The sequence below is a fragment of the Vombatus ursinus genome, unplaced genomic scaffold (assembly GCF_900497805.2).
Source record: "Vombatus ursinus unplaced genomic scaffold, bare-nosed wombat genome assembly UNPS02009205.1, whole genome shotgun sequence".
Taxonomy (NCBI): domain Eukaryota; kingdom Metazoa; phylum Chordata; class Mammalia; order Diprotodontia; family Vombatidae; genus Vombatus; species Vombatus ursinus.
In genome coordinates, this window is record NW_020948983.1 from 55530647 (window position 1) to 55556983 (window position 26337).

The following is a 26337-nucleotide window of genomic DNA, read 5'->3' on the forward strand; positions in this document are numbered from 1 at the left end:
AACTACTACTAGTACTACTAGTACTACTAGTACTACCAGTACTGCTACTGCTACTGCTCCTTCCTACTACCTAATACCACCTGACCCCCACCATGAATGCTATTAAGTATTAAAAAATGGGCCCATTTTCTCACAAGTTAAAGAAGTATATTAACAATTAACATTGTAATTTATTTTTCTTCCTTATGAGTTGGCTGGCTAAAGTCCAAAGAAAATTCTGTCTAAGGTAATAGATTATAGCCCTAAACCCAACAATTTGTCTCATAAATACATTCACAAAGGAGAACAAGGTGAAGATATATGTAGTTGGCTAATGTTTGAAACGATTTAAAATTCACATTCTATTGATAACAGGAATATCATCTCTATGTAACTAGCACACATTTGTTTCTATAGAAAAGATTTACAGGAAAAAATGGTGATTAGGTTTCCAGGTCAGGCCACAAAAATCATTTAGCCCATAACATAATACTATTTTAATGATACACTGTGACTATGGGAAAACTCATTGAGTTCCAACTAGAGATAGTAGAAATACATCTCCCTTATTTGACAATATGTAGGGGTAGTAGAGATACACCTGGGAAATAGTTACTTGCTAACTTTTTTTTACTTGTACAAAGGGAGGTACTTCTCTACAGTTTTATGGGTAAAAGAAGATACCTCTCTAAGTCCATTCATTCCTTAGATTTCTAAATTGGAGAACAAAAGAAAGTTGTCATCATGAGGAATAGAGAAAATGAATGATCTTGTCAATTGTTCACACGTACAAATTATATGTAAGTTCAGTGTTCATAAGTTTGGAACTGTTGGAAATAAGACTTTATTATGCAAAATGAGCTTCATAGAATACTTTGCTATAAGACGCTTAAAAATGTACAGGACAGAGTACCCCAAAAGTCTTAGTGCAGTTTAAGGCTAATGAAACATAAAATGGTACCAAGACTTTTGGGACACTCTGTATTTGTACTTTAATTATAATTCCAATCCTAGTTCTTGAAAAATAAACCATTAAAAAACAAAACAAAAACATTCCCTTTCCTTTTTCTACTCCCAAACCAGTTACAGTTATAATGAATCTCTTGTTCATGGAAATGCGTTTCTAGGTGATCCTTCTAAATGTCTCAGATACAAATTACAACATGTGGGATCAAATCTACAGAGAAACCATTTCTACAGAAACCCCCCCCCACCATTATAGTTATACCATAGAAATGCATCAAAATATTATTAACAATAAAGCTTCATCACATAGTTAGGTAAATAAGCCCATAGACTATATTTCCAATGTCTCTCACAACTTAACAGAGTCAAAGACTTTGTTGGGGGCAATAGGTATGCATTTCACTACTTCAGTCATCTTTTGGGTATTAATAAAGCAGCTAAGTTCTAAAATAACATAATCCAAAGTACTCATTATTTTTTAAGATGATGAACATAAACTACCCTTCTATGTACGAGACTCATTGATTTAGCAAAATAATGCAACAGGCATTCTCTATTTTAAAAGGAATTCCAAACTTAGGAATATTCAAAGCCCCAAGACTGCCAATTGTAGTAGAAAGTCAGAAGCTGCCATTATTAGCTATGCAACCTTGGGCAAATCACTTTACCACTTCACGTTTCAGTTTCTTCTTTTGTAAAATGAGGGGGTTGGACTAGATGATCTCTAAAGTCCTTCCAACTCAATGATGCTATGAAATTTAAGGAATTTTCAGTTAGAAAACAATAATTACTCAATAATGGGGAAAGTGAAAGTTGGCATTATAACTGCTAATCATTACAAATAAAAAGAAAAAAAAAGGAAAAGAGTAGAAAATCTTGGGTCCTTTAAAGAGGGAATTCCCAGGATGAAATAAATTACTGTGAACTGGATGGAAGAGGACAGGATGGGGCTAAGAAGATAATCTTAAAGTCATTGGAAAGCTATCAAATACTACTAGCACACTATCTACTACAATGCAACATGCCATGGTGCCAGCTACTATCTGAACTATAATTGAGCAAAAGGTTTCATTTCAATGTATTAGTGGACTTTCTCATAAGAACAATTTTTATCATGAGAAATCAATGACAAAACTGAATTTATTCAAATTTGCTTCAAAATCATCGTCAATGAAACTTCTCTTCTACAATGCACATTGATACCTGTATTGTCCCAACACAATGACTTTATTTATTTCAAACAAAGTAAGCACAGGTTACTTAGTTACATCATATATTGGCAAGGTTTTATTTTTTTTTCCCCTGAATTCATGAGGTTCATTATTACAACCCAAAATAAAACTCATCTTAGGATGAAAGGTTCCATAACAGTATTACTTACTTTGTCCACACAATCATCAAAAAATGCCAGGCTTGCATCTTTGTCACTGACAAAGGAACATTCCTCAATGAAACGAATAAACATTTGTGTTTTGGTCATCATGTTGTAGAATTTTTGATGGGACCGGTCCCGGCTTTTTAAGAACCCTATTAAGCAAGCACATAAACTATCAGAATGTAGCTTGTGTACTTCTAATTTATGAGTAAAAAACAGTCAAATATGAAAATACACAAAACTTATTACTCATATTAGTTTCTCAAACTACTTTGGTTTTTTTTACGGTGTTTTTCAAAACAGAAGCAAATTTCCCCTTTAAAATTCATTTTTCACATATAACTTTAGTGTGGCATAGTGAAAAGGGTGCCAGTCTTGATGTCAGGAAGACCTGTGTTCAAATCCTGCCTCTGAAACATACTAGCTGTGTACATTTAGAAAAGGAACTAAACCTCTCAGTACCCCTAGGAAACTCTCAAACACAATTTGTAGATGAGTTGTGATCAACATAGAGGAGTACACCAAGAGTTCCCCTTGCCAAGGAAATCACAGTTCTATCCAAAAAAAGGTTTAAATTATAAAGCAAATTAACTCTGCATTTTTCACAATTTTTCTTTTAAATATTACACACAAAAATTATGTATAATATCTCATTAACTACTTGAACCATTTCTTTTGCCTGTTTTTACTAATTTGTGTGCAATCAATTGATCTGAGGGAGTTAAGAATTAATCTTAAAGAAATTAATTAAATATGGAATAGTTAAAAATATCCATTGAGAAAGTGAGTCATTCACATAACTCACTTGCTAAAGAGCCAAAACTATTAGATGGTAAAATGGAATCACTCACCTTGTAGCTCAAAAAGGGAACTTGCATCTGTGGCTGTCTCAGATGGGGCTTGTGTTATTGGCCTTAAGTATGACCTGTAACCTTTTAATATAGAGGCCATGAAACCTAAAAATGCCTCCTGGATTTCCATATCTATCAAATGCAATATCTTTCCTGAGTTAAAATCATAGTCATTCATTGCTAGATCCATTAATTCATCTTCTCTGGGTCTCTGTTGTACTGTGAAGAAATACAGTGTTGGTGTTTTCTTCATAATGACAGCAAATACTATTCACAATGATAAATAGTAGATAACAGTTCAAACACAATTCCACTGGCTGAAGAGTCAGTTTCATATGACTACACCATGAAATTTTTAAGGTGTGTTTTTCTCTTTTTTCACCTCCTATTGTGTATATCTTACTCATGCTATATGAAAATGACGTTTACCTTAACCTTTGGTAAATTTTTTCTAGTTCTCTATCTCTGATGATTTCAAAAGTCAACTTCTTGTCCCATACTATATATTTTATTGACTCCCACATATATATTATACTTCATATGAGTCACAGTATTCCTTTAAGGCCTTTAAAGAGGGATATCACTAAACTACCAGAGACTCAAACAAAGAAACTATAGTTTAATCCCTTTATTGCCATTTCTGGAACACTTCCAGGACACATTCTTACTTATTCCTTTTATAGAAATCTTCCATATGCTAAATCAATTTCCATCCTGATTAATGTAATTATACTTTTGGCAAATAACTATTTTCTAAACATTTGAAACTTTACAGTGCAGCTGCAAGATTCACTGAATCAAAAGCATACGGTCTAACTCCTACACTGCATACTGCAACTATAATTTCCTAATCTAATTTTAAAATCAATTTTCTCAGATCTTCAAAACTTGTTTCTGTACTTATATCTCTCTACTTCACTATTTTACTTATAAGCAAAATCTAGAAAGGCGAATCCTTGTTTTTTTCCCAACATTTTAGTAAAAGAAAATTAAGGAAGATCATTTTAAAAGATTCCTTCCTGTTTTATCATTCAATAATTCTTTTCAATATGGCAGGAGTGTGCGCAAAAATGTTCAATTTATTATTTGCTTCATTCTGTACCTTAAATTTCACTTTTACACCCAAGATATGAACACTTCCCTCTATAATACTTCAAATGCAAAACTGGGGGAAAACGTTCAGTAAAGGGCAAGGTAAGAAAAGTACTTCATGTTGGTCTCAAGAGAGAGAAGACAATGGAAAGGGTAACAAACCCAGCCCCTCTACCTTAACTTATTCACTTACATTTTGCGAGTTGCTGGTGCAAATTGTTCAATGTGTTCATCAGATTTTTGCACGGTTTCTTTGGAAGTATCTTCCAGGCTATAGTCTTCTTATCTCCAGTTCTGAGATTTAAAAGCAACAATAACATATTTACCAGATATATTCCTGTTATGTGTGAAAAAGGGAAAAGAAAAAGCACATGGTGGTAACAAATAAAACGCAAAGAGTATAAAGTTTTTGGAGGCAAAAAGAGAAAAACACTGTAGTGGTGGTTTTGCATATCTAGTATTTTAAAACCAAGTTAATGAACACAAGAGTCTTTATTTTATACACAGCTATACTCCAGCATCTTGTATATAGTTCCATGACCATAGTAAGTTCTTAATAGATATTTGTTAGGAACTATGTTGACTCTACCAGGGCAATAAATAAATATGAAGATCTTCAAACTAGTTAAACTGGAATTATTTAAAAATACTGTAACTCCATTAAAGTGAATTTTAGTAATGGAAAAAATAAAGTGACCTTATTAAAAGTTAATCTCCCCCACACAGTGGTTCAATATAGTATAAACTCCAGAAGAACATTATAACTAAGTTTCAAATATACTTTATATCCTAGCAATTTACCTAATCTACTTCTTTGGTATGTGAAATAATGCTTTTAGACAGGTAGCCTGTTTTTGTGAAACTCAATGTGGAGGGTATGAGGGACACGATTTACACATGACTGAAAGATGGAGTTTAAAAAACAGCCAAGTCAGGTAGTACCACATTGTGAAGAAAGATGAAAAAAGCTCTAAGAAAAGATGAGAAAGGCTGCTATAAAGCCTTTCTTAAAAGCCCCTCGTGACTCGATTTCCAGGGCAACAAATAGGTGAAGAAAACTGCCTGTTTACTGTCATCATTTGCTATAAAGAGTTAGGAATAAAAGTTAGTAATCAAAATAACAAAGAATAGAGGATCTTAGTTCCTACAAGTATGGGGGGGAGAGAGAATATTGCAGTAACCTAAAGAGTATGCCCTTGGCTTGTGTTTTTTCTCTGCTAAAAATACAATGTATTTTGTGTGCACATTGCTCTCCATACTAGAAGAGAAAGGTGAAAGGGGTAGAAGAACATCTTTTCACTCTCCAATTAACAGGGAGAATCCAATGGTTCTAAAAGGAAAGGATGAAAGAAATCTGAAGAGATAGAAGCATCCTAACCTGTACCAATATTTTAAGGGATGGTAAAGAGAAGAAAGGGAATAAAAGGATCATTGAATACTTGAAACAGTATTTGGATTAAGTATAGCTTCTTCCTATAAGCAAGTACTTTCTGTACTTCAAGGAATGATGATGTGGATATTACAGGTGCCATCAGGAGAAAGATCATTCAGTAATAGTCAAAAGACAAAGAGTAATAGAGACTACCCTACTCCTGTGCAGTACTGAAGAGGCTACATGGAAAGCTGATATGAAGACACGATATCTTCCTAGAGCATGCATTCATGATGTGACTGAGACCCTCTTGAGTCTTGTCCTGCCTCATCATAGGGTCACAGTTTTAGAACTGGAAGAAGCCAGAGGTCTTCTGGTCTAAACCCTTCATTTCACAGATGAGTAAATGGACTCAGAAAGAAGAAAAGACTCGCTCAAAATTGCCAAAGGGTGAAATGTCAGAGCAAAAATCTGAATCCAAGTCTTCTTAATTCTAAATGCAGCCTTCTTTCCACCACGCTGTAATGTTTCCGGTACTTCACACAGAGGCAAATGACATCGTCAGAAGGAAACTGAAATGATCACTAGGCATAATGAAGCCCTGGGCAAAAAAGTGAAGACCTTAGGATCACAGGGAGTGTTCCCATCATTACTGCTGATTAAAAGTAAGAGCTTCAGAATAAAGAAAAAGCAGATTTAGGAGGCAAGCAACTAATTAAGATGATGGTTAAATACAGAATTTGGTTTTCTAGACTAGGAGTTAGAATTTGGGAATAGGTCAGGGATGAAGTACATTTTATGAGGGGTAGTAAAGATAAATCTGACTGGAAAGTTGGGTATGTTTTATTTCCTAAGTAGAATGTAAGCTCCTTGAGGCAAAGACTATTTCATTTTTGTCTCTGTAGTCTCAGTGCCTAACAATGCTTTGTATAGACTATGAATTTAATAAATACTCACTGAATTAAAGCTCTCACCAACTGCCATAGATTCAATTATGCATATGACATGCAAATCTATATGAATTGTACCTCAGTTCCATTGGTTAATAGCTATCCTTACTGATAAGTCAGACAATACAATACACATGGCTCATTATATTTATCTTGTTCCAGACCATGCCACACATTTCATTCCACCACCCACCCTAGTCATCTCCTTGTCATCTGCCCTGCTGACAAGCATGCATACCCTGCAGTACCCCTTTATCCCTACTTTCCACCTTTTGCTCTGGGAACAGTTATCAAATCAATACTACCATTGCTCCTGGAAAGGGCATGCCAGTTGATTTTCCCATGATTCTATTCACCATCCTTGTGACTTCCCAAAGTAAAACATCTTTAGCTGTCATTAAGGAATGGAAGTCATGAGATCCAGGGAGACTATATCCCTGAATACCAAAAGAATTAACTGATGTGTTTTTTGAACCATGGCAAATGATTTGCGAAAAATCACAAGGAATTGGAAAGGTACTACAAAATTGGAAACAGATAAATGTTATGCCAATTTTAATAAAGGTGAATAAAATGGAATGTTGAAATTATAGGCCTGTGGACTTGACCGCAAATACTGACAAAATCCTCAAACATATATTAAAGAAAGAGTTTGTGAGCATTTAAAAAGAGAAGTAGAGATGACTAGGAGTCAACACCATCAAAAGCAAATTATGACAGATTAACTTCCTTTTGTTTGGTTAGAGTTACTGGACTACTAGATCAAAGGGATGTCACTATCATAGCTTATCTGATGAAGTTTCTCATGACATCCTTGTGGACAAGGTGGAAAGATATGCACCGGATGATAGCACAGTTAAGTGAATTTAGAAATATTTAAATGACTAGACCCTAACAGTAGTGATTAACGGACAGAAATAATGCTCAAAGGATCTAAGACAACTCCAAAAGTCTCATGATGGAAAACGCTATCCACATTCAAAGAAAGAACTATGGAGTTTGGATGCACATCGAAGCATACTATTTGCTTTTTTTTCCTTCTGTTTTGTTTTGTTTCCTCTTTCTTTTGACTTTTTCCTATTGGTTCTAATTCTTCCTTACAACATGACTAACATGGAAATATGTTTAATAGGAATGTATATGTATATCAGATTGCATGCTGTCTTGGGGAGGGAGAGAAAAATTTTAAACTCAAAATCTTATGAAAGTGATTGTTGATAAATCAAAATAAAAAAAAAGAAGAATTAATAATGCTCAGAGACAGGTCTCTAGTGGAGTGACCCAGTGAGCTAGCTCTGGTTCTGTGCTAGTTAATACTTTTTATCAATGACTTTGATGTTGCTGAACTTAATAAATTTACAGATGACACAAAAGTTGAGGTGGAATTGAGATAGAAACCTGGTTCTAGGCAAGATAAGTTGAAAAGTTACCACCTACCAGAACCCAGGGTGGGTTCTAGGGGTAGAGTCCAAGTTTCCAGTGGGGAGAGGGTAGAGTGAACAGTTTTGGAGATCATGACTGGGAAATGAAGTGGAAGACTAGTCCAGGGCAAGATAAAGAAGATAAAGCACACCTATCAGAGCCCAAGGTGGTTTTGATCATTTCCCTTGATATTCTAGGAGTTCTTAAACCTTTTTTGTATCATGGATCCTTTTAGCAGTCCATGGTGAAGCCTATGGACCCTTCTCTGAATAATGTTTTTAAATGCATATAATAAAATACAAAAGAATACAAATGAAATAAATTATTTTGAAATAGTTGTCAAAATAATAATAATGATGATCAAATTCATTGACCCCAGACTATGAACCCTTCTTCTACACCTTTTGTTCTTTTAAATGAATCTTGTAATTATTTTGTCTCACTCTAAAAGTATTGTCTTGGTAATCTGATTAACACAGCACTAAATATGTGGATTAATTTAGATAGCATAATTTTAATTATACTGGAATGGTCCAAACATGAGCAATGAGTATACCTTCAATTATTTTTTATTTCTTTAAGGAATATTTTATAATTATATGTATATGTCTTAAGTGTTCCTTAGATTAACTCCCAGATATTTTAAGCATTTTGTTATTTTGAATGAGATTTCTCTATTATCTCTTCTTCGATATTGTTATTGCTACATAGGATGTAATGTTGATTCAGATACTTCACTGAAATTATTAACTGACTCAGCTTTTTTGCTGATTCTCTAGAATTTTCCAAGTTAAACATCAGCAAATAGTACTTTTAATCTTTTTTTAATCCCTCTTTGCCTTGCTTTATAAAGTTCTTTTTTTTTTAGCATAAATGAATGTTGTTACTTCATCAAAAGTTTTTTTCTTGTTTATTGGTGTAATCATGTAGTTTGAGGTATTTTCATTTTTAATGACTAATTATATTTTTTTCTTTATGTTGAGCTATCCTTGCATCTCTGATATAAATCCAACTTGGTCACAGTGAGTATTTTTTGGATGTATTGCTATAGTCATTTTGCTATGATTTTATTAAAAAAATTTTAAACAACATTAATGTTAATGGCCTAGAGCTCTCTTTCTTTGCTTTATCCTTTGCTGGCATATTATGTATTAAGACATTTATCACACAAACTGAAATTCATGGCATATTTTCTTTCCAAATTGTTGAGAATAATTCCTATAGTACAGGTAGTAATTGCTTTCTAAACCAAAAAAAAGAATTTAATTGTAAATCCATATGAAACAGGACTTTTATCTTTTGGAATTTCTTTTATAGCTGTTTCCTTTTCACTCTTCTGACTGTACTATTTAGGAGCTCTATTTGATGTTGTGTTAATTGGGGCATTTTACATTTTTGTAGTTAATCTTCCATTTAAAAAATCAGTTTTGTTGGTATAAAATTGTGTATAGTAGCTTCTAATACTTCTTTTTTTCCTGTGTGCTGTGATTTCATCTTGTTTATTTTGGTAATTTGATTTTTCCCCTCTTTTTATTCAAGTCAGTTAAAGATTTATCAATTTTGTTAGTTTTTTACTCCATTTATCCTGGGTAAAGTAAAAGGGAGATAAAATATGAAGATATCAAAGATATAGCTTCATGAGGAATATTAAGGGATAGTGTTGCCTAACTTCTCCTCTCACTCTAATCAGTGAGAAAAAGTTTTCTACTCTTTTAGTTTTCCCTATAAAAGATAAAGATGAGTCTACTCACAATAAGTCTCTTCTGGAAGTAACATTAGAATGTCAAAGTTGAAAGATAAGAGAAGGAGAAATATATGAGCAACATTTTTATTTTAAATTTCTTCTCAAAATGTGTGAGGGAAAATATATAAAGCAGAAAAAGAGTCTAAAATACTTGCCAACTAACCAATGATTAAAATATCTTATGAGAAGAAGCAACAACAACTAGTTATGAATAAGTATAAATATTCACTCACTCTTGCTTCTGGGAAGTCTTTGAATCAATACTTAACCAAAATATGTTTTCATGCCTAAATTTTTTTCTATGCTTTCTTAGTTATTCCATGGAGTTGAAGTTTTATGGCTTAAAAACTGACATTATGGTTAAATGATTAGCATCAGGAGTATTTTAAGGTACCAAAGTCTTAGAAAATGTATTAAATCTAAGTGCCTGGTAATAAATAGAAGCATATGCTCACATTTTACATATGTAAGTTGTAAAAGCTATACCATTTATTGTGCTTTACAAATCAACTGAGAGAATGAATTATCTTTAATGTAACATGTTAATGTAGAGTGTATGAGCAAGTTACTTGTTTTCTCTCCTTCTAGGAGATGTCTCTAGTCACCTCAGTCAGGATAGTTATGTTATGTACAGGAAGAGTACAAAGACTGTAACTGGGAGCAGCCTGAAGACCTCTCCCTACACAAAGGTATAAAGCATGACCCTGCCGTAGCACAACTATCTTTTCCCTGTCTCTTGAAAAGCTTAAATATGATCAAAATTTAAACAAAGAAATGTTTCACAAACAAAACAAAACAAGGAAATGATAAAGAGAATAATACTCAACAACCACTTAAACATCATAGTATTAAGAACAAATAGTGTCCTCACACAGAGGAAGCAAACATTGGCCTCTCCTTGTAAGAAGCTAAACTCTTCGGGGCAGCTAGGTGATACTGTGGATAGAACTCTAGCCTTGAAATCAGGAGGACCTGAGTTCAAATCCGACCTCAGACACTTGCCACTTACTAGCTGTGTGACAAGTCACTTAACCCTGATTGCCTCACCAAAAACCAAAACAAAACAAAACAAAACTAAACTCTTAAATTGGATTCAAACTAAGTTCTGGGTTGCATTATGATTTCATCAATAATTTTTATTTGCTTTGAGGGGAAATTTAAACTTTCTTTTCCTTAATCCTAACTTTTCTTCTTCCAACTTTCAAAAAATAGATAAGGTCACATATTTAAAGAGCTGTAGCAGGGAGAGCTCATTTTCTTTTAAGAAAAGAACTCTCGAATGTTAGAAATTCGGTCTATTGAAAATGTAGATAAAGCTGATTCAAAAATAGTAACAGATCTTAATACAGGTAGAAAATACATCTTAAAGAACCACAGTTAATGTTCATGAAACAAATACTTAAACTTACAAAGTCAGATTCAGAAGAACTCATTAAGATATACTTACTGAGAAATGGTATTGGTATCTAGGTCAACACAACTAACATCTGGTGGTGGATCATAGAGATCAAAGTATCTTGAATCAATCCCTACTATGAACGGACATGGTGCACTCAAAACATCCGCTAAAGCCAGTGGGCAAAGAGGAACATATGGGCATGGCCAATGGAAAGGAAATATCATCTTTGGATAAATAACAGATAAAAGAAAATTTAGCTATTTACAATATAAGAAAATTACATAAACATAAAATATTATCTTTTAAACACACATTTGATTTCCAACATTTGATAAAAGATGATACTTATAACCAGAGCTAACATCTGTTAGATCTTTTACAATCTTACTCTGATGCTTCAATGTGGTATATATTATAAGTTCTGGTAGGTACTCCCAAGCAGGAAAGGTTTTAAATAAGGGTATGGTATTAGACTTGGTATCTTTAAGTTAGCTAAGTAGAAAAGGCTCCTTCTCAGAAGGAGAATGCCACCAGAGGATGATTTTTTTTTCAGCCACTGAAACCCATGACAATGGTTTACCAAAGTATGGATGGATTGTGATCTACATGAAGGAATGAATACCCACATAGGTAAAAACCAATAATCTTCTGAGGCATCTTTGTATAATAATCAATACATTAAAATAAATCTAAAAATAAAAAAATTAAAATTAAAACATTAATCAAATTAATTCATTAACTGAATTAATTAAAACATTAAAATATTAAAAAAATTTTTTAAATTCCCCCTGAATTTTCACAGGATGTAAATTGGAAGGGACTTCAGAAATGATTTGGTTCGTTCTTACACAAGAATCTATTCTTCTACATCATCACCAACAAGTAACTCCACTGGAAAACTTCCAATGAGATAGAACTTAGTAAACTTCCTCGAAAACTTCTATTGAGGTAGAACCATGAACCTTCCCCAAGAGCCCATTTCAATTTAAGACAGCTCTAATTGTTGGTAAGATTTTCTTTATATGAAACCTAAATTACCTTTTTGTACCTTCTATTTGTTGTTCACAATTATATTCTTTGAAGGAATGAAAAAACAAATTTATTCCCCCTCTTGTCCATTATACCACACATATTTTGTATGTGATTTCTGCATGTTATCTCTCTCCTCTATTAGAATGTATGCTGTTTGAGGGTATGAACTGTATTTTTTCTTTTTCCTTGTAAGCCTGGTACACAGAGAGATTAACAAATGCTTTTTGACTGATTGATTCTATCATGTGACAGCCCTTCAATATTAGATGGCAATTATCTTCTCCCTCCTAAGTCCTCTCTTGCCCAGGCTAAATAACTGTAATTCTTTCCATCAATCCTCATAAAATGGTTTCTAGTCCCCTTATGATCCTAATCATCATCTTCTGGACACACTCAATCTTTAAACATCCTGTAATGTGGTATACAGAATGGAAAACAATGGTCCAGATGTAGTTTTACCAGGGCAGATTTGTCTCCTTTCTTTATGGACAGCATGCAACCAAGGAAAACAGAAGACTTTTTGGCTGCCATATCACATTATCTGCCCTTCTTGAGCCAGCACTGCATGTAGACCTCCAGGTCTTTTCCACATCAACTGCTATCTAGCTATCTCAGGAGAAATATACCTCCAAATAACTTCAAATTACAACATTAGAAGAGTTTAAAATTACCTAAATAAGTCTGTTGAAAAACTAAAAACTAATAAGAAATTCATACTTACAGAGACTAAGGCTTCTGTCACACTAGTCAGGACAGAAGGCCGCAGGGAATGGATGAGAATTTTATGTTCTGTTACTGCAAACACAAGCAGTGTTATGGCATTTTCAGGGCCCAGGTTTTGTAGCAGTGTTGAAAACCTGCCGCCACTGTTAACAAAAATATAAACAAGAATCATAAATAAATATTTGAAGGAAAAAATTCATGACATTTGTCTCAAAGATCAGAGATAAAAAAGCAAATATTGATTAGGTACAATCTGTGCTTCTGATACTCACAGTCTTAAACCTAATGAAGTCACTCTTGTTTCTTCTATTATGCTTTTAAATTCACAATGAAAACAATTCAGTGCTTATGTGGCTCCAAAATCACTAATCTCTTCTATATTATTTTTATTATAGAAAAGGGTTACTTATCTGTTTAATTTATGTTAAAATATATCAGCTTTAAAGATCCTGATTAAATAAAGGATCTTGATTTAAAAAACAATGCTTTAGTTGGATGGCAGAGACAGGGCATATTAAAAAAAAAAAAAGCTTTTTGGGGCAGCTAGGTGGTGCAGTGGATAGAGCACCAGCCCTGAAGTCTGGAGGACCTGAGTTCAAATCTGACCTCAGACCAAACACTTGACACTTACTAGCTGTGTGACCCTGGGCAAGTCACTTAACCCCAATTGCCTAAAAAAAAAAAAAGTAAATAAAATAAAAATAAAAAATGTAAAAAAGCTTTTTGGACATAGCACATATATATCCCAATTTTAACTGAGCAATCAAGATGTGTAACTCATTTAAAACAAACCAATAAATGAAAATTTAGATTTACCAAAAGATAAGTTAGAGATGATTGTTTCCTTTACAAAAGGAATTGTTAATTTATTCTTTTAACATCAAATTCCTCTACTGTATTTAAAATGTAATTCAACTTAAGCATGATTTTTAAAAATATACTTGCTGCATAAAATGTACATACGTATGGCAATGCAGCTGCTAAATTGTTTTCTTATTTTTAAATATGTATAAAACACTTTACATTTGTAAGATGTTGATTTACAATAAAACAACTTATTCAGAAAATATTGTTAGTTAATAGTTACTTCTATCACAAAATGTGGAATCAGAGCTACAAAGTGAGAGAACAGATATAAAGTAAGTTATTGATGAAACCATTTGTAATTTTTTTAAAAACTAAGGTAAAAAATGCAAGTAGCGCTACTCTCTCAGGTATACATTACATAATAACTTAATTACATTGTAACTACAACTCTATGACTAGAAAGTTATGTTGCTCATGACTAATGTGGAAATATTTTTAACATGACTACATGTATAACCTATATCAGATTGTTTGCTGCCTCAGGGGGAAAGAAAGGGAGGGAGGATAGAAAAATTTGGAACTCAAAATCTTATGAAAATGAATGTTGAAAACTATCTTTACATGTAATTGGAAAAAATAAAATACTATTAAGTGGGAAAAAAAGAAAAGTATGTTGCTAATCAGATTTCAAGGTGCTATATTATGACAGAAAAACACATTTCATCATTTTTCTTAATTTGTAAACTGAAAAAGTATGTTATTCTGTTAGTCTGCAATATTAGAATTGTAATTATTTTTTTTCTTTCAAATTATACTTAGAGTATATAACTTTTAGGGGGAAAATGAAAACAAAGTAATATATTTTTCATAAAATACATACATTTGGACATATGAAGCAAAAAACATTCTAAACTAAAAAACCACTTCACAATAGACAAAATATTCAAGGTTTTCATTACAATCATTCTACATGACTTCAAAACCTATTAGATAAAGAGATTTAAATTCAACAAAATATTATAGCAAAATATCTTCACTATTTATAATTTTAATATATTCTAGCAGAGAACAATTGTAAAGACGATAACCTCATTAAATAATGAGCATTTAAAATTTCATGAAAGGTTTAAATATATTTGAACCTTAAATGAAAATGTAGCTTTACTTACCTCAAAGGAAGAGGTGAGGATACGGGTTGACTAAGAATAAGATTATCATGTGGTGATAACTGAAATAGATTTAGAGCAACAGTGTTTTGCATAAACCCTCCATTAAAAGCAAAGAAGTTACACGAAATACTAAATCATTCCAAACCCCAAAACTGAATTTTTAAAAAAAGTCTTATCATAGGACAAATATATATAAGATTAACAATGATGCCATTAAAAACTCCCTTCTCCCATTTATCATTATCATAACTAAGTACACAAAGGTTTTAAGAAAACTATTTTAACCATCACTTTTTTTCCTATTCTTACCCTCTCCTTTGTAACCATTCTTCTTTTTCTCCCTAACAATTTTCTTAAATATTACTGTAATGAATATAAATTTTAAAACATCAAAAATAAATTAATATGGTGAAATACATGTTTTCTTTTCCAAGTATTTATCTCCTTGTTATCATGATTCAATCTCTTAACAGAAACTAAGTATTAGTTTAATTTAGAAGTACAAAAAAGTGATTGGTGTAATTTCAGACAACATCAGAAATCTGGGCATTTATCAATGTCCAAACCTATTATTATTTAAAATTTTATAAAACAGAAAAATACTCATATAATATCATAAAAATCAAGAAAATGTTACCTGAACTAAAATTCGTGGCCTCTGAGGAGATGGAAAAGGAACTTTATGCATAAAGTGTGAAATATGCCTATAAGAAATAAGAAAAATGTCAGCCTAAGAAAAATTTAATTCTGAAGCATTTTATACTATAAAATACAGACTAACACCATATGCAAATCTTGTACAGGTTAGTCAAAAGTCACTGTGCACCTGCTACATCATATAGTATTACATTACTAAAATACTTGCTCCATTTTTTCTTCCAATGGCACTGAGATGAAAAATTATTTTTCAGCATATTAACAATAATCTACATAGAACATCATTAAGACAATGCCTTATCTTTGTATTTTCTTCCCAGTATCTACTGGAGAGTACAGTAGGAATTTCATAAATACTAGAATCAAGTCCTAAGTTAGAATCCTGCATCAAATACTATCTTTCGGAGCCTGGGAAAGTAATTTCACTCCTTTTAGCCTCAGTTTCCTCAACTAAAAAGTGAGAAGTGTGACTTAGTGGTCTCCAAGTTCCTCTTCAACTTCAGTCTAGGATTCTGTGCTTTAGTGAACAAAAGAATGAAAGGTCAGACATGCTGTGGTCATCCGAGGGGCACCTCACATCTGTGAGGCTGAAACAGCCAGCATATCAATCTGCAGCGTACTTTGTTCAAAGTGACCACTCTCAGACAGGATCCATACATCAAAGAGAAAGTTAACCATTTACCTCTTAAAAGTCAATCAATCCTTTGGGAGTATGATTGAGTAAAAGAGTGATTCTTCATAATGAATGGGCAACTTAGTGGTGCCACAGGGCACAAAGCACTGGGCCTGGAGCCAAGAAGACCTGAGTTTAAGTTTGGCCTCAAACACTTACTAGCTGTGTGACCCTGGGCAAATCACTTAAACTCTCCATGCCTCAGTGTCCTCATCTGTAAAATGGGGATAATAATAGCACCTACTCCCCAGGGTTGTGTGACAATCAAATGAGATAATCATTACAAAGTACTTTAGCACAGTGCCTGGTACCTAGTAAACACCATAAATGTTTATTATTATTGTTGTTATTGTTACTATATTCAACTTCCCTGAAAGAATCATGTCACTCCCAGATCATCTATTTGAAAAGGTACCTAGTAAAAAAGAAAAAAAAGAAAAAGGGGCAGCTAGGTGGCACAATGGATAGAGCACCGGTCCTGGATTCAGGAGGACCTGAGTTCAAATATGACCTCAGACACGTACCACTTACTAGCTGTGTGACCGTAGGCAAGTCACTTAACCCTATTGCCTAATCAAAAAAGAAAAAAGAAAGAAAAAGAGAAGAAAAGGTTACGCTGGCAGGTAGCCATCTCAATTGGACTTCATCAAAGCTCTCTAGAATCTCAGCATCCTGAAAGATCACATGAATCCTGAAACTCACACCTCCCCCCCAAACCCCTGCCTGGGCCACATTGGTATGGGAGCTTCCTTTCTCCCTTCAGGCCCCTTCCTCACTTCTCCTTTTATGTACTGTCTCCCCATTAGATTCTGAGCTCCATGAAGGCAGGGGCTGTCTTTTGCCTTTCTTTGTATCACCAGAACTGCTTAGCTGAGTGCCTGGCATATAGTAGGAACTTAATAGATGTTCCCTGACTGATTTTTATCTTCTAAGGTTCTAAAATTGGTATTACTATTTTTTCTACAGGAAAAAAATTTCGTCTTTACAAATGGATTTTGATTTATACACTACAGAAATAAAGACATGGAATTATAAAGAAAAAATCCTTAGAAAGCAAGATTTTAATGCTTATTTCATAGGTTCATTTTTATACTGTGTGTATCTTTTAAAAATATATTAAAAAACATTTTTCTGTTCTCCCATAGGAATAATTTTAATTGGAGAACTGTAAATCTAACTGAACTCACTGTAAATCATCAGAATGAAAATTCATTTTTTTCAACAAATATGTTCTAATTACTTTATCATAGGCAAGGTACTCTGCATCCGGAATAAGCAAGATCTGAGTTTAAATCTGGCCATGGACAGTTATTTGCTGTGTCACCTGAGACAATTCATTCAACTTCTGTTTGCCTCAGTTTCCTCATCTGTAAAATAGGGATAATTACAGAACTTACCTTCCTGGGTTGGTGCAAAGATAAGATGAGATAATGTTTTTATAAGGTTCTTTGAAAATCTTAAAGTGCTCTATAAACAGCAGCTATTATTATGAATTGTGATAGGTGCTACAGGGGTATACAAAGGTGACTAAGACACTATACTACTTATTCTGTAGTAGCATAGAAAAGACAAGTACACATGTAATTATACTACAAAAGTCTGTAATTTTGTCAACATGAGTACTCCTTCCACAGATACAGATCACAATTTCTCTGTAATAAATGATCTTGGAGAGTTGCTGTGGATGACAAATGTATTGTCCTGTTACCAACGTGGTGATGAGCCTGCTCCAACTACTCTAGGTTGGATAGTTTGCAGACAATAAATACATAGACTATTCCTGAGACCACACTCAAAACCTCAGTGCCTTGCAAGAGCTTGCCTCTCCCACTGGCAGAGCCTCTGAGCACGTAGGGTCATTCTAATGCCATAATGAAGCATCAAATAAAATTGTTAGTAACTACTATTATAATACAGGGGAATAAGAGGCACCAGGCCTTCACTGACCTAAATTATTTGCATGAATAGTTTAGAAGAAAATGAAGAAGGTAGACAAATGTGGGGCAAGGCAAAATTGGAGAGAAGATATGTCAACTCCCACATGACAATTCAGTCACTATATAATGAAAACTGGATCATTCCGGCTTCTGTGCTTGAAAATTCATGACAGCCTTGGTGTCAAGTGGGACAAACAGCATGACAGACAAATACAGAATAAAGAAATGTAGATTAGTTGTATAAGATCCTTATGCAAAAAATGTAGGAATGCTGTATGAAGTGGCAGGAAGAGTAATGGCCTTAGGAGTCAGAATACCTGACTATAATTCATACCTGTCTCTGCCACTTAGCACCTATATGACCTTGAGGAAGTCACATAAGTCTCGGTCTGCTTGTCTGTAAAGTGGGGAAAATAATAATGAGGTTGGGTTGTTGTGGGGAAAGCATAGACTATAAAATACTACATAAATGTAAGTTATTACTTTTATTTAATTTATTCTCATCAAATGTAAACTTTACCCAATTCCTTTATTTTTGATGCATAATATTTAAATGGGGAAGGAAAAATTCAAATATAAGTTCAATGTTTATTATGCATCACAGGTTCATACAAGCATAGATTCAGAGCTGGAAGGAACCGTAGAGGCCATCTAGTACAAAAACCTCATTTTTATAGATAAGGAAACTGAGGCACAGAGATTAGTGACTTGCTGACATCATTCAGGTTGGGTGTGACATGTGAAATTTGAATCCTGATCCTAACTGTGAATCTTATCATGGGGCCATGGAGAATGCAAAAATATGCAACATGTTTTAGCTCAGGATTTTAAAAAATAATTGATTATAGGAAAATAAATGGGAGAAACATATGTTTCATTTTGGAAATAACAGATAACAGAAATAATCCTGTTACAAAAACAAAACTTAGAAACTGTTCTTGAAATTCTTTTTTTAGACCAGACTGTGATTTTATTGATATAGGAATTCCAGATGAAAATACTCTTCTGCTATAGATAGACACCTGCTCTGTATTTGCTCTTAGAGACTGCCTAGACTAGCATGGAGAGGTGAGTCGCCCAGGAGCTCAGAGCCAGGATGTGCCATGGTGGACGTGAACCAGGTCTTCATGACACTGAACTCACCTCTATCTAGTGTATTACATTGCCTCTCACCTGGGAAATGGATCCCTTGATATAACCCTCCCTAAACAGACAATTGTATTATTCAAATGCTAGCATTTAGATAATACAAAATTAAAATAACAGAATTACATATTTAGGAAATGTTACACCAAAGGACCTATTTGCCATGTGCAATCTGGCTAACTCACAAACACAAAAACCACATGTTAAGTCTAACAAAAGTTAAAATTAGAACCAAAACAATTACCAACTTACTTCTCAATTGGAAGGACATGAGGTCCAGAGATGGAATAACGATATAGAAAAGTCAGAAACTTCTTGAAGGCATCAAAGAAAGGCCAGTGAGAAAGAAGGCAGATGCATTTATTAGTGTGAACTGTTCTGGAGCTATCAGATTTCCCCACCATAGAAGATGCTAATCCCAAATGAAATCTTTGTTTTTCGGTGAGATTCTCCTCAGGGTATGATTCATAAAACTGAATAGCAGCACCATAGACCTGCAAAATAGTTAAATGTTGGTAACATGTATGTTTTCATATTCTTTAACACAAACTAAATAGGAAAATATTCTGGGATCATTAAACCTCTTCTGCCTTCCCTCCTCAACTAACAATAAGATATTGCTCTGGACTCCTAAAAAAAAGTTCTATTGTATTTGTTTTTATAAAAGAGTGAAAATTGTCCTATCAGAATTTTTTTTCAAGTGACCTATGGAAATAATTTCACATCAAGGGAAGCAGAAACAGTAAAAGTACAGCTATAGATTCTGCCACTATTTCTGTATCAATTTAAGTTATTTTTTGAGCATGCCAATGAAGGATGTGACCTTTGTTGTGGGGTTAGTCTTACTGGAATAAGTTGTGACTATAAAAACTTTTTATCATATTGGCATAGAAGAGCTTGAAGAGACAGAATAAAATGATTTCTTTGCTATATCTAGAAATGCCTCAATTGCTTTATTCACATTTTCTTTTGTCCAGACCTGTGATTTCATTGGTATGGAGAACTCCCACATGGAAATTCTATCCACATAGATGAGCAACTCACCTGCAATTTAGTAATCCTAGAGAATTGCCCGGAACACTAAAAGGTTACATTGATTTGCTTATGGTCACATACTTCTTATGCTATAGAGTAGAAATCAAAGATTTGCAAATTTACACAAAATTCATAGCTATAATTTGTTGAATAGGACTTAGTACCTTTTCAGCAGAAGCTCCAGTTAATACAAATGTAGAAAAAACAGGAAGAGGGTATTTGCTATTTGATGGCCAACATTCAATAGTTGCCCCCATTGGTAAACAAAAGAGGGGAACTGATTCTGGTAATGGGAATGACTCATAGTCTTCTTCAGGATATCTGCATATTAAACCTAAAAAATAAAGCTTCAACAGTCATCAAAAACTACTGAACTCAGTCCTCCCTAACTTTATACATGATCAAATGCTTAAATGCTTAGATGTTTAAAAGTCAAAGCACTTTAATAATAGTTCATCCTATGACACTTACACAGAATTTTATAAAGCTAAACTCCTATAAACCCTTACAATTCCTAATATTAATAGCCTACTCATTATTTATCATGTGCCAACTACATTCTAGGAGCTAAAGGGAATATGAAAAAGATATGGCTCTTCAGTTTGGAGCATATGTGTGTCCCTGCCTTGGTCTCAGAGTGTACTTCTATCTTTAATACATAATCATATTTTCAATTTGGAGCCTGTAATTATTTCACAGTTCATTAGCACCTTCCTTCTAAGCATGGTAACACAGGTCCCATGAAGAAACATTAATCTTATAAAGCAAATACAAGAAAATGTTTTCACAAAAACAGAAGGAAAAGTGCTGTATAGTCACAAAAGCGGATTTAAAAAAACCCCCACATATTACAAGTTCTATGATATATAAAGATTATAATTAATTAAGAAGTCCAGATGATGCAGTCTTATGGTGGGGCAGACTGGATAAATGGTTCCTAATTTCCTTGGGAAAATTTTATGGAGAAAACATTACAAGAGAAATTTGAAGAAATTTTTAACAGCCTGGGCAGCGAGGGCTTCCCTAGGTACTATAAGTAAATGGAGAAATTTTTAATGAGTACTCAGTGCCAAAAAAGTAGGGAATACTATGGGAAGTTCAAATAAAGTAGAAAATGGGTTCCATGAATTTAGAAACTATATTATTTCTTAAGTTCTTTCTAGATCTAAAAGTCTATGAATTTGTGTTTATGTTATTTGTGTACATATATCCACATATAACTTCAATAGAGGGAAGGACATGGACATGTACATGGAGAGGTGTTAGACAGGTAGGTGTGCAGTCTGAATCACTGAAAGAAATACCCACACTGATGAGATCACAGATCCATCTGAGTGTTACATACATGTATATTTTTGTGCATGCAAAAGCAAATGCATACATATAAAAGACATTCAAGTAGAGCAGTTTAGCTATATGTATGCTAAATAATCATTAAAATAATAAATAAAGATTACTTGGAGTAACTGGAGTGAGCTTATGTTATCCAGAAAATAATGTCATGAAATATTTTTTTCCTGATGGGGTTAATACCATATTCCATAACTTGGGGTGAGATGGGATAAAAGCAGCTGTCTGACCAACGAAGAATGTTGGGTGGGTAGTAGCAAGAGATTTTGGCTGTAAGAGACTCAACCTATAGAGATTTTAAAAGTCCACTATTAGGTATTTTAATTCAATCTGAAAGACAATGGAAAACTACTATAGGGTCCAAAGGAAGAAAATAAAAAGATAAGAAAGCAGATTCTTTTTATATATTTAGAGTATAAATATATAAGTACAAGAGTACAAAAGTACATAAGAGAAGGTCTATAGAGCTGAAAATAGGAAACCAGACTAGGGGCATGACAAGTAGGTTAGTATGAATAGAACGGAGAAAAGGGCAGAAAAATTCAGAAAGAGGTTAATTTGGGTTGGTCAGTGAGAAGGTCTTAAAGCTGAAGACAAGAAGCTTAGATTTAATGATGAAGGTGATAGAAATTGCTCTAGGGTTTTACGGTGGGGATGACAAGGTAACAACCAGCCAGTGAGAAAGATAGCTTTGGCAGCAGGTCATAAAACTGACTAAATATTAGTGGTATAGGAATCAGAGAAGCTAAGAGGAAATTTTCTAGAACAGAGATACAGGAAAATAGGTGACTCTAAAAAAAGATCTTAAAAGAAGCAGCAGCAAATCTGGTAAAAGAATTGATATTTTTATCCTGGGGATGGAATAAGTGCTATCTTGTCTCTAGTAACCAGGATGGTAGACTTAGAAAGTTTTCTTTCTCAAAACATTTTTAATACACGTTTTATTGTTGCCTTTTGTTTTTACGTCACAGTAACATCCCCTTAGTTCTCCTCCTACTGTTATACCCTCCTTGAAACAAACATTTAAGCAAAATCAACCAGTACATAGTGATGGTGTTCTGACAGTCTATGTCCTATTTTACAATCATAATCTCTGTACTTCAAAGGATAACGGTATTTCAATGATAATTTCTCTAGGACTGAAATTGGTCATTACAATTAATTAGATTTCAACTGCTTTCTTAGAGTTGTTTTCATTTATATTACCATAGTCATTCTATATGCTGTTCATTTCATGCTATATCATTTTCTATACCCTTGTCCCTTATTTTACTAAAGTAAGCTCCATGAGGGCAAGGGCTGTCTCACTTCCTATTTCTAGCCCAAGTACCCAACACATAGGAGGCATTTAATAAACACCTGTTGACTGACCAGTTCATGTAAGCCCCCCCACCCCCATTTCTTTTAGTTCTCATTTTTGTAATTTTTTGGCACAATACTTTTGAAAAAGTTTTTTAAAAGAAAAGCACTTAAGACCTGCTGAGATTCAATTACAATGAAAATAGAACATGGTTCAATATGTACTAATTATATATCAAAAAAGGGCCTCACAAAGTCTTACTCTAAAGTAGTCTGTATGGGGTGAATAGAGGTGATCTTGGGTTCTCAAAGTCCAAGACAGTAAGATGCAGCCTGGCAAGCTCTACCAAGCTGGAAAAACCTTAGAATATGAACTTATCAACAAACTGTGTGTCCAAGGACAAAGATACCTGAGTTTGGAGAGCCTCATCAACAGAAAGCTGACCATGAGGTAACGATTTTTTTTTTTTGGTCATGACAATCTATAAAATGGACAAAACCACAAAATGGTTTCCAGTCCTACATGACCCCTTTCTGTTATTACACCGAAGGTGGGAGGTGGGAGGAAGAGAGGTAGAGGAGGTTTAAGAATCACTAAAACACTTAATATCAATTCAACAGTTGGTACAATTGAGGATGGCCACTGGACAAAGTTATAAATTAATCAATTACCAGAAGAATCATTTATGTTGTCAGCATAAAGGCAGAAGGATGAAGAATGGCTGACAGGTTCTCTCTGAAGAGGTGAATAGAAGGTTGGTGGAGATGATGTCCTCCTATACATCATTTCATGGAATATTTGATTATCTTGCTTGGCAGTGTTGATGCTGAACACCAGCAAAACAGATTAGCAAGAAGATAGTCTGGTTTCTGTGCAAACATTCATTAAAGGGAAAGGATAAGGCAGGATATAGGAGAAAGAACACTGAATTTGGAGTCAAAAGACCTGGGTTCAAATCTTGGGATAAAGTTTTGTGACCTTGGCCAATCTGCTTATTTCTTCCAGGCTTTGGTTTCCTCATTTGTAAAATTAGAAGATTCGACTAGATGATTTTTAAGGTCACTTCTAACTAAAAAAATCCCATCATATCGTAAGAAAAAAAATTCAATGAAAAACCCAACAAAATCTTCCAACTAATTCAACATATACTTTAATTCTCTGTGACTTTAATGTGAAACTGGGTAAAGGGCAAGATGGGGAAAATTTTGGAAAAAACAATTTGGGATTAAGAAATGAAGGGGCAGCTAGGAGGAGCCATGGATAGAGCTCTGGCCTTGGAGTTAGGAGGACCTGAGTTCAAATATGACCTCAGACACATGACACTTACAAGCTGTGTGACCCTGGGCAAGTCACTCACAAAAAAAAAAAAAAAGCAAGAAATGAAAGAAGGCAAAGGGTGGCTGACTACTAAGAAACCTACTGACTGTCCACAGGAATATTTTCTTTAAGAAGAGAGTTCCAAGATAGTAAATATAACCAAGCACCAGGTAACACCATAAAATGAATCTGACTATATTTCAGATGGGAAATGACTGATTACAGATGTAGCAGTCACTTTGGAATAGGCTTTCAGTGTATAATCAGGTTTCTGACTAAGGTCAAGGGAAATATCAAATTAGAAGGTTAAAGACAAGCAGATACTCAGTAATGTTATAGTAGCCCCTACTTGATGTGTTTAAACAGCCTGTCTACTTTTAAAAATGGGAAATAGACAAAAGTAAAATCATAGACCATCAGTTATTTCCTAGAGAAGTTTTTAACCAATCCAAAAAAGTCACTATAACAAGCAGTCCAAAAAAGTTTGGAGACTACCTCAAACAGAAAATATTTAACCTTTTTGACAAGTAAAGAAGGATAAAACCCAAGGAAAACACTAGTTTAGTATCTATGTTTATTTGTAAAACATCATAGAAAGAAGCAATGTAAAACCATGATGAGTTATCACCACACAAGGCACTGAAAAGCACGTAAGAGACAAAATTAGCTTGCAGAGATTTGTGTGAGATCTCCCCAGCTAAGACAGATTACACAAAGAACATTTGTAGATGGATCTGAAAGAACAAAAGATACAAAGTAAAACAAATCTACCTCCGGCATACCATTTTATTCTCATCAGTGACAATAGTAGAAGCACCACATTTGGACCACTTTAAGGACCTGATACAATTAAGAAAGTGATAAAGGCAGTTAAGAAGTTGAAGTCGGAAAATGTAACACCTGATTGTATACAGAAGAAATCAGTGTAATAGCAGTAATTTTAAAGGCTTTAAGGGATAAATTCCCAGGTATTTGAAAGAGAGAAAGATTTCTAAAGAACGGAAACTTATTGAGACTATATATGACTTGAAAATAAGGTGGGTTAGTCATATGAGAATGAAAAACAAGATATTAAAAAAGAATAAAAGGAAGTATTGCTGTATGTTGAGGATTTACGGAAAAGACACAGAAAAGAATCCCACAGGGTGACAAGATGTAATATGCATTGGTACAGAGAACATAATACACCCTGACATAATCATGGAGCCACTAAAGTACTAACTACATTCGAACTTTGGGAAAATATGATACTCATTAGGATGATAATACTTCTAAACCTTAAGGGAATTACAATATTTTCTTACAAATGTAAAAGCACATATTTAAGACAAAGCTTTTATGCCACATGTTTATCAACCATTATGATTATAGATATGTACTACAGATTTCCAATTGATACTGATAGGACTTTTACAAAAATTATTTTAATGTGGAGGAAAGTCTACTGAATAAGCTACAATGTGGACAAATAAAAACTACAAAGAAATTGAACATCTACCAGGTAGGAGGTTCATACCTATTTAAATTAGAATCAGGAACAACATTCCTGTTTTAAATTAATATTCCACTAACTAGCCAATGAATTCTATAAGATGAAATGCTTTCTAAAAACTTGCAAGATACTTACCAGCTTTGTAGGATATAGTATTAGTCTTTGCCACAGACTTCTTATAACACAAGTATACTGCTGATCCCCACTGGAAAAAAAAACAAACCTTCATAATTTAATAAAAATAGAATTATTTAAGGAAAATACCTCTCCATAATTTCCCAAGTATTCATTACACAAGACACAGCAATAGATTTCTTTCTGTTTTTCCGTTTACTTAGTTATCTTGGTAGCATTTTGTTAAATTCATCATATACTTTTAAAAAATAGATTTTTCTTGATATTTTTTGCTTTTAGGTAACCTAGATTTCCCCACATCCCTACTCCTTATAACAAAGAACTTTTAAAAAAAAGGTGGGGGGGAAGGGGAAAAAATTCAGCAAAACCAATCATTGTACTGAAAAACTCTAATACACTTAAAAAAAAAGTACA

At 33.7% G+C, this 26337-nt stretch overlaps 1 protein-coding gene across 6 annotated transcripts in view; it reads right to left on the bottom strand.

The window, feature by feature from the left end:
• DENND4A (DENN domain containing 4A) overlaps positions 1–26337 on the bottom strand; it is a 145826-nt gene that overhangs the window by 52962 nt on the left and 66527 nt on the right. For all 6 annotated transcript variants that reach the window (XM_027851561.1, XM_027851562.1, XM_027851563.1 and 3 more), the window contains 10 exons: positions 25924–25993; positions 20494–20663; positions 19547–19788; positions 15519–15585; positions 14882–14940; positions 12904–13048; positions 11199–11374; positions 4457–4557; positions 3172–3390; positions 2327–2472 (listed from right to left, as the gene is read on the bottom strand). In XM_027851561.1, the coding sequence (XP_027707362.1) occupies positions 2327–2472; positions 3172–3390; positions 4457–4557; positions 11199–11374; positions 12904–13048; positions 14882–14940; positions 15519–15585; positions 19547–19788; positions 20494–20663; positions 25924–25993 (1395 nt within the window). The remainder of the gene's footprint in view (positions 1–2326; positions 2473–3171; positions 3391–4456; positions 4558–11198; positions 11375–12903; positions 13049–14881; positions 14941–15518; positions 15586–19546; positions 19789–20493; positions 20664–25923; positions 25994–26337) is intronic.